This window comes from Emys orbicularis, chromosome 22 (assembly GCF_028017835.1).
Source record: "Emys orbicularis isolate rEmyOrb1 chromosome 22, rEmyOrb1.hap1, whole genome shotgun sequence".
Classification (NCBI taxonomy): domain Eukaryota; kingdom Metazoa; phylum Chordata; order Testudines; family Emydidae; genus Emys; species Emys orbicularis.
The window spans coordinates 1,864,383-1,873,154 of record NC_088704.1 but is presented as its reverse complement, the minus strand read 5'-3'; the positions used below and the strand labels follow the sequence as shown (position 1 = coordinate 1,873,154).

At 53.7% G+C, this 8,772-nt stretch overlaps 1 protein-coding gene across 1 annotated transcript in view; it reads left to right on the top strand.

Moving 5' to 3' along the window:
• The first annotated feature begins 3,352 nt into the window (after nucleotides 1-3,352).
• The window catches only part of RAP1GAP (RAP1 GTPase activating protein), a 151,322-nt gene continuing 145,902 nt past the window's right edge, over nucleotides 3,353-8,772 (top strand). The window contains exon 1 of the mRNA XM_065421442.1: nucleotides 3,353-3,438. Within this exon, the coding sequence (XP_065277514.1) occupies nucleotides 3,353-3,438 (86 nt within the window). The remainder of the gene's footprint in view (nucleotides 3,439-8,772) is intronic.

The following is an 8,772-nucleotide window of genomic DNA, read 5'->3' as shown; positions in this document are numbered from 1 at the left end:
GCCGGGCAGGGCTGCGTGCAGTGGGCAGGGCCCAGGGCCGGGCAGAGCTGCTTGCAGTGGGCAGGGCCCAGGGCCGGGCAGAGCTGCGTGCAGTGGGCAGGGCCCAGGGCCGGGCAGGGCTGCGTGCAGTGGGCAGGGCCCAGGACCGGGCAGGGCTGCGTGCAGTGGGCAGGGCCCAGGGCCAGGCAGAGCTGCGTGCAATGGGCAGGGCCCAGGGCCAGGCAGAGCTGCGTGTAGTGGGCAGGGCCCAGGGCCGGGCAGAGCTGCGTGCAATGGGCAGGGCCCAGGGCCGGGCAGGGCCCAGGGCCGGGCAGGGCTGCGTGCAGTGGGCAGGGCCCAGGGCCGGGCAGGGCTGCGTGCAGTGGGCAGGGCCCAGGGCCGGGCAGGGCTGCGTGCAGTGGGCAGGGCCCAGGGCCGGGCAGAGCTGCTTGCAGTGGGCAGGGCCCAGGGCCAGGCAGAGCTGCTTGCAGTGGGCAGGACCCAGGGCCGGGCAGAGCTGCATGCCTTGGGCAGGGCCCAGGGCCGGGCAGGGCTGCGTGCAGTGGGCAGGGCCCAGGGCCAGGCAGAGCTGCGTGCAGTGGGCAGGGCCCAGGGCCGGGCAGTGCTCCGTGCAGTGGGCAGGGCCCAGGGCCAGGCAGAGCTGCGTGCAGTGGGCAGGGCCCAGGGCCGGGCAGTGCTCCGTGCAGTGGGCAGGGCCCAGGGCCAGGCAGAGCTGCGTGCAGTGGGCAGGGCCCAGGGCTGGGCAGGGCCCAGGGCCGGGCAGAGCTGCGTGCAGTGGGCAGGGGCCAGGGCCGGGCAGGGCCCAGGGCCGGGCAGGGCTGCGTGCAGTGGGCAGGGTAGTGCTGCGTGTAGGGCTCCATGGTGTTGCTGCACTGAGCTATATGAGATGTTCACACATCCTCTCGCTGGTGAGCGTTCTAGGTAGTAACTGCAGTCAGCTTCCATCCCCAGTGGGATTTGATGGTTCTAGGGTCAGCTCCTCCCCGTGCCTTGGCCCCTGCATGCGGCTGAGATATGTCAGTCATTTGCTTTGGTGCTCCCTGGACAAACAGACCTGATCTAGTTGAGCCTCAAAGTCCGGTGCTGGGAGACGAGGTGCCAGGAGCTCAGCACCAAGAGGTGATGCCCCAATCTCTGCTGAGCTGTGGGATCTCGCTGCCCCCCAGGGCATTCAGGCTGACGTGGCATCTGCAGCAAGAAGGCTGCAGCGCAGCTGGCCCTTTCTCCCGAGGGCCGTGGCTCATCACCTCTGGCCACCTCAGAACCTAGCTTCTCCCTTGAGGCCACGCAGCCCCAGCTGTGTGTGGGATGCAGGCTCCCTAAGGATGGTTCTGAAAGCCTGTTTGGAGATGCTGGCTTGTCAGCTCCGTCTCCTGGGGCTCATACAGCGAGCACCCTGCAGGCACTGCCACTTGGGGCCAGTGTGACCCTGGTTCCGGGAGCCCCCAGGCAACAATCGCTCCAGGAAACCTGGCTGCACCAAGCCCCCGCCATCAACTGTCCTTCCTGCTCTGCGCGTCCCTTCCATGGTGCTGACCCAGCCTCTGCCTGAATGTCGACAGAAGGGCATTGCTGCTGCTGCCGGTGCAGTCTTCTCTGTTCCTGGCCCCACCCTCTCCCGTGGGGCTGCCCTGCCCACAGCGCAGTGTTTGCTTAGCTCCTCCTCCTGCCCCATGTCGGGCACTAGGATAGTATGAGCCCTGGGGCCCGAAGGGGGAGTTCCAGGAGCACCCAATGGCCCACTGGAGGTCAGGGCCCCATTGTGCCAGGTGCTGAACAGACCCGGGAGACCTCCGACGAGATCGCAATCCAAAGAGTGGGGGAGCGGGGGGGACAGGGACACAGGAAGGCGAAGAGACTTGCCCAAATTTGCACAGTAGCTCAGCTACAGAGAACACAGTCTGTGCTAGCCACTAGACAACACTCCCTTCCTGGAGCGTGTGTACAGTGCTGTGATGCCCTCCGCAGACAGCCAAAGAACAACTAGGTTGGGAGCCAGAAGATCAGGGCTCTGTTCCCACTCAGCTGCTGACCAGCTGTGTGGGCACTTTGTGCCTCGGTTTCCCTCTTTGTACAATGGCAATAAAACAAGTGACCCACCATTCCTGGGGGTTGGGAGCTGCGATCCAGTAACATTTGGCGGGAGGTTTGGCTTGAAGGTGCCAGCAGCTGGGGGCTCGGATTCTGTGTCTGGGAGGGGGCTGCTGAGTGTGGATTGCTCCTGTGCTCCCATTCCATTCCCAGGAGGTGGGTTCATGGGGCGCGTGTTGTGAACACTGAGTTTCTAGGGTTCGGCCTATAGGGGTAACTGGAGCAGTGGCAGGGTGAGTCTGCCCCAGCTGCCCCAGTGAAGTGCTTTGATCATTTTGTGGGGCTCCTTGCTAGTATCCCTCTTAGCCCATGACCCAATCTGGCCCCCCGCTCTTTCTGATCCTGCCCCTCATCCCAGTGCCGTGGGACTTCATCACCAGTGACCCCTTACCAGCCCCCTTCTCATTTTGCAAGGCTGCCCATGCCTAGCCAGATCCAAGCCCAGCCTCTGGAGCAGAGCCTCCCACGGACCCCCCCAGCACTGAACTCCAGCCCGGCCGGCAGCTCAGCTCAGCATCCGCTCCCAGCCAGCGCTAGCTGCTCAGTCCCGGAGACTGTTTAACCTTCTCCAGCAGAACGAGCCTCCAGCTGGGCTCAGGATGGCATGAGGCGGGGCGGGGTGGGGGTGGTGGGGCCTGGTGTGTGGTGCAGTGAACCTGGAGTGGGCTTTCTCTGGCACAGTGCAGCCTGACTGCATGTGGCGAGCAGCTGGGAGCAGATGACGGCAAGGGGGTGGTTTCCACGCACTTTCTTCTGTGGCGATCCAGCTTCAGGGTCATCAAGCCCCAGAGAGACAGCTGGGGAGTGTTAATGGAGACTCGCTAACCTCCCACAGCCCCAGGGAGGGGGCTGGGGTCTCCTGGCGGCTTGCAGTTTGCAGAGCAGGAGCTCTCCAGAGGAGCAGGTGGGCTCACCTAGCAGATGCTAAAGCAGAAGAGGGAAACCTTCCCCTTGTGTCTCTGCTGCTCACCTGGATCTCTGCAGCAGCCATGCAGGCTGGGGCGGCAAAGGGGAAGTTCACCAACCTGCATGGAGAGGAAATTTGCCAGAATTTCAGAACAGGCACATCTAAGCAACGAGTCAGTTGGTGGGTCACTGCACAGGGAGATCTGCTTCTGCCGACGGTTCCTGCTTGGGCAGTCTCTCCTGAGGTGGGAAAGAAGGGAAGGGTCTGAGGATGGTCCCACGCCTGGCCAGCTGGCTTGCAGGAGTGACTCCAGAGTGCTAGTCTCATGCTGTGTCCCTAAGGCGAGAGGCCAGTATGCCCTCTAAGAGAGTGAAGCTGCATGCTTTGGCTATGCTCATCAGCCTGCTGTACCGAGCCAGAAAGAGGAGGAAGCATGAAAGGTAGAGCCCTTTGCGGTGTCCTTCATTGTCCTCAGTGGGGAGGGCTGGGCTGGGTTCTCACACTCCCGTATTTCATTGCTTGCAGAGCCGTCCTCCGAGCTGAGGAATTCCAAACAGAAGTTTAAAATATTACATCAAAGATGGTGACCTGGAGGGGTGGCGGGGTGGCCGTGAGGTTGGGGATGGGCTATCATTGTGATTTATTTGCGTTGTAGTAACACACAGGAGCCCCAGTTAGGAACCAGGACGCTATGCACCAGGGGCTGTACAAACAGAACAAAAGCCCTCTGGAGGACAGGGTTAGAATTCGAAACAACCTTGACAAATTTGCAAATTGGTCTGAAATCAACAAGGTGAAATTCAATCAAGACTAGTGCATAATACTGCACAGCTACAAAATGGGGTATAACAAGGCTTAGGCGGTGGACTGCTGAAATGGATCTGGGGGTTGGTGGATCACAAACTGAATTTGAGTCAACAATGTGCTATGGTTGTGGAAAAGACTAATATCATTGTGGGGTGTTTTAATAGGACTGTAAGACACGAGAGGTAATTGTCCCGCTCTATTCGACACTAGTGAGGTCTCTGCTGGGCATCGCACTTTAGGAAAGATGTGGACAAATTGGAGGGAGTCCAGAGGAGAGCATCAGAAATGAGAAAAGGATTAGAAAACCTGACCTAAGAAGAAAGGTTAAAAAAAACCCTGAGTATGTTTAGTCTTAAGAAAAGAAGACTAAGGGGGGAACTTGGTGCAGGGGCTGTCGCTTACCCTCTGTGCAGTGCCTGGCACACTGGGACCTGAGCTTGGTTGATGCCTGTGGGTGCTAATGTCATACAAATGTATTATTACTATCAGCTGGAAGCTCTTTAGTGGCTGATGTGAAATGAGTTGCTGGCTCTCAGTTTGGTTCCTAGTGGGCAGGACGCCAAAGCACAGGCAGTCTCCACAGGGCCCAGAGAGGTCAAGGACTGAGTGTTGAATGGATTGACCACCCTTCACCCTGGGCTTGGACCCGCACTGCTGGGCAGGATAGGGGGTGCTTGCGCTGTTGCTAAATGAGCAGTGTCCGTTCTGTATGTCCGTCCCCAGGTATTTCAATGTGCCTCTTTTCCCAAGCCCTGAGTTCAACCCAACCCAGTGACAGGAGATGGGCAATAAATCAGGGATAAATGGGCTTTGGACCCTCTTTTCCTTCTTTAGGCTTGCAAAGAAGTCTGAAAAAGAGATGTTTATACTGTGGAGTTTTCCTGCTTGAGTTTTACCTTCCAAAGGTCAGGATTGGCAAGTCAGGCTTTGCTGGGGGACACGTAGGTGGCTGAGGAGTTGTTTATTGTGTGTTGCTCCTACCTTATGTGAGAGGGGGAGAACATGGGGGATTGGCTGATATCTGACAACTCCTTTCTCCACCATTTTCATTAGGCATTGGAGTTAAATATGTTTTGACCAAAAGCAAAGCAGGTTTCTCAGTCTCTCACCCCTGGCTGAGTCGCTGGCAGCGGGGATCAAACGTGGGGACCTAGGGTCGGCAAGCATGAGCCTCTGTGGCCAGAGCTTAGTGACATAGCCCTGCTAGGCAGGGCTGGAGCAGGCTCAGCAAGGTCTCTGTGTGGCCCAGTGCCAGCCCTAGATGGGCACTGAGTACTGCACGGATCGGGTAGGGGATAGATTATTTCACTAGATCCCCAGCTGTCCAAAGCTTTTGTTAAATACATTTGTAAAAAGCCCTTCAAAGCCCTGTGTACAGGGAATAAAGACGCAAGGGGGGCAGCATGCACCACCTGTCTTTTTGGAGACATAACACTCCCCAGTGCTCTGTCCATGTCCCAGCTGCATTCCGGCTGCAGGGTAACAGGTAACCCCTCTCTGTGCACTCACACTGGGGGATAGGCTGCTCTTAGCAATTAGCAGAGGAATGGGGTGGGAGGTTTGGACTGTGATGGGCAAATGCTGTACCTCCCTGCCGCAGCCTGGAGAGAACCCCCTCCCCTCGCATGGACATTTCACCCAGGGAGTTGTTCTTCCTTGTGTTGGAAAGGGGCTGCCAAGAGTAACTTGCACCCTGATCGGGGACCTTGTCCCTGAAGGAGCTTTGCGAACAGGGGCTGCTAACAGGGAGTTTCGCAAGGGAGTTTAGAAGGGGAGTGGGAAGGGAGTGGGAGTCCCTCGCCAGCCGTAACCCCATCCCCGTGGCCCCCCCCTAAAACCTATAAACCAAACCACATTCCAAAACTCCCTTCTGTAAACCACCCTTTCACTAACTAGGATACAATGCAGGCAGAAGCCCAGCAGCAGAGTGAGGGCTATCCAGTTTATTGCACCGACTGTTGCATGTATGATTACCTGCCCTGTGGGCGGGTGGCGTATGTGTGCAGCCGGTGCAAGGAGCTCCTGGCCCTCAGAGACCATGTGCGGACTTTGGAGGCCAGGGTGGCGGAACTGGAGGAGCTGAGAGAGGCAGAGAGGTATGTTGATGAGGCTTTCCGGGACACTGTAGAATTGTCCCACCTCCACTTAGACAGCACCTGTGCTGTTAAGGAGGAAGAAGGGCCCAGGGAAGTAGAGCAGTCAATGGGAGCAGAGGGAAACTTTCCCGTAGTTGGGACCCTCCTTCCAGATGGTTCTGGGGTTGCCTCTCGCACTGAGGTTGCCTCTCCAGGGGAGGGAACTCCAGTTTCTAGGAAAAGGCAGGTGTTAGTAATGGGAGATTCGATTATTAGAAATGTAGATAGCTGGGTCTGTGATGACCGGGAGAACCGTATGGTGACTTGCCTGCCTGGTGCGAAGGTTGCGGATCTCTCGAGGCATCTAGATAGACTTATGTGTAGTGCTGGGGAGGAGCCGGTGGTCGTGGTACATGTAGGTACCAATGACATAGGGAAGGGCAGGAGAGATGTCCTGGAAGCCAAATTTAGGCTGCTAGGGAAGAGACTGAAATCCAGGACCTCTATGGTGGCATTTTCAGAAATGCTCCCAGTTCCACGCGCAGGGCCAGGTAGGCAGGCAGAGCTTCAGAGTCTCAATGCGTGGATGAGATGATGGTGTAGAGAGGAGGGGTTCACGTTCATTAGGAACTGGGGAAACTTCTGGGATGGGAGGAGCCTATACAGGAGAGATGGGCTCCACCTAAACCAAAGTGGAACCAGACTGCTGGCACTAAACATTAAAAAGGTTGTAGAGCAGTTTTTAAACTAGGAGATGGGGGAAAGCCGACTGCTGCAGAGGAGCGTGTGGATCGGACACAGACTTCTCTTAGGGGAGAGTCTGATGATAGAGAATCTCCAGGTTATAGTCAGGAGCAGAGGACTGAAAAGTATAATGTAAGGGCCGGATCAGATGATAAACAGTCACATAAAAAAGAATCTGGCACATCAGAAAAAGGCAGGCTAATAAACAGGGACAAGTTTTTAAAGTGCTTGTACACAAATGCCAGAAGTCTAAATAATAAGATGGGTGAACTAGAGTGCCTTGTGATAAAGGAGGATATAGATATAATAGGCATCACAGAAACCTGGTGGACTGAGATCAATCAATGGGACACAATCATTCCGGGGTACAAAATATATCGGAAGGACAGAACAGGCCATGCAGGGGGAGGAGTGGCACTATATGTTAAAGAAAGTGTAGATTCAAATGAAGTAAAAATCTTAAGCGAATCCACAGGTTCCATAGAGTCTCTATGGATAGAAATTTCATGCTCTAGTAAAAATATAACATTAGGGATCTATTATCGACCACCTGACCAGGACAGTAATAGTGATGATGAAATGCTAAGGGAAATTAGAGAGGCTATCAAAATTAAGAACCCAATAATAGTGGGGGATTTCAATTATCCCCATATTGACTGGGAACATTTCACTTCAGGACGAAATGCAGAGATAAAATTTCTCGATACTTTAAATGACTGCTTCATGGAGCAGCTGGTACGGGAACCCACAAGGGGAGAGGCGACTCTAGATTTAATCCTGAGTGGAGCGCAGGAGCTGGTCCAAGAGGTAACTATAGCGGGACCGCTTGGAAATAGTGACCATAATACAATAGCATTCAACATCCCTGTGGTGGGAAGAACACCTCAACTGCCCAACACTGTGGCCTTTAATTTCAAAAGGGGGAACTATACAAAAATGAGGGGGTTAGTTAGACAAAAGTTAAAAGGTACAGTGACTAAAGTGAAATCCCTGCAAGTTGCGTGGGCCCTTTTTAAAGACACCATAATAGAGGCTCAACTTCAATGTATACCCCAAATTAAGAAAAACAGTAAAAGAACTAAAAAAGAGCCACCGTGGCTTAACAACCATGTAAAAGAAGCAGTGAGAGATAAAAAGACTTCCTTTAAAAAGTGGAAGTCAAATCCTAGTGAGGCAAATAGAAAGGAGCACAAACACTGCCAACTTAAGTGCAAGAGTGTAATAAGAAAAGCCAAAGAGGAGTTTGAAGAACGGCTAGCCAAAAACTCCAAAGGTAATAACAAAATGTTTTTTAAGTACATCAGAAGCAGGAAGCCTGCTAAACAACCAATGGGGCCCCTTGACGATGAAAATACAAAAGGAGCGCTTAAAGATGATAAAGTCATTGTGGAGAAACTAAATGGATTCTTTGCTTCAGTCTTCACGGCTGAGGATGTTAGGGAGATTCCCAAACCTGAGCTGGCTTTTGTAGGTGACAAATCTGAGGAACTGTCACAGATTGAAGTATCACTAGAGGAGGTTTTGGAATTAATTGATAAACTCAACATTAACAAGTCACCGGGACCAGATGGCATTCACCCAAGAGTTCTGAAAGAACTCAAATGTGAAGTTGCGGAACTATTAACTAAGGTTTGTAACCTGTCCTTTAAATCGGCTTCGGTACCCAATGACTGGAAGTTAGCTAATGTAACGCCAATATTTTAAAAGGGCTCTAGGGGTGATCCCGGCAATTACAGACCGGTAAGTCTAACGTCGGTACCGGGCAAATTAGTTGAAACAATAGTAAAGAACAAAATTGTCAGACACATAGAAAAACATAAACTCTTGAGCAATAGTCAACATGGTTTCTGTAAAGGGAAATCGTGTCTTACTAATCTATTAGAGTTCTTTGAAGGGGTCAACAAACATGTGGACAAGGGGGATCCGGTGGACATAGTGTACTTAGATTTCCAGAAAGCCTTTGACAAGGTCCCTCACCAAAGGCTCTTACGTAAATTAAGCTGTCATGGGATAAAAGGGAAGGTCCATTCATGGATTGAGAACTGGTTAAAGGACAGGGAACAAAGGGTAGGAATTAATGGTAAATTCTCAGAATGGAGAGGGGTAACTAGTGGTGTTCCCCAAGGGTCAGTCCTAGGACCAATCCTA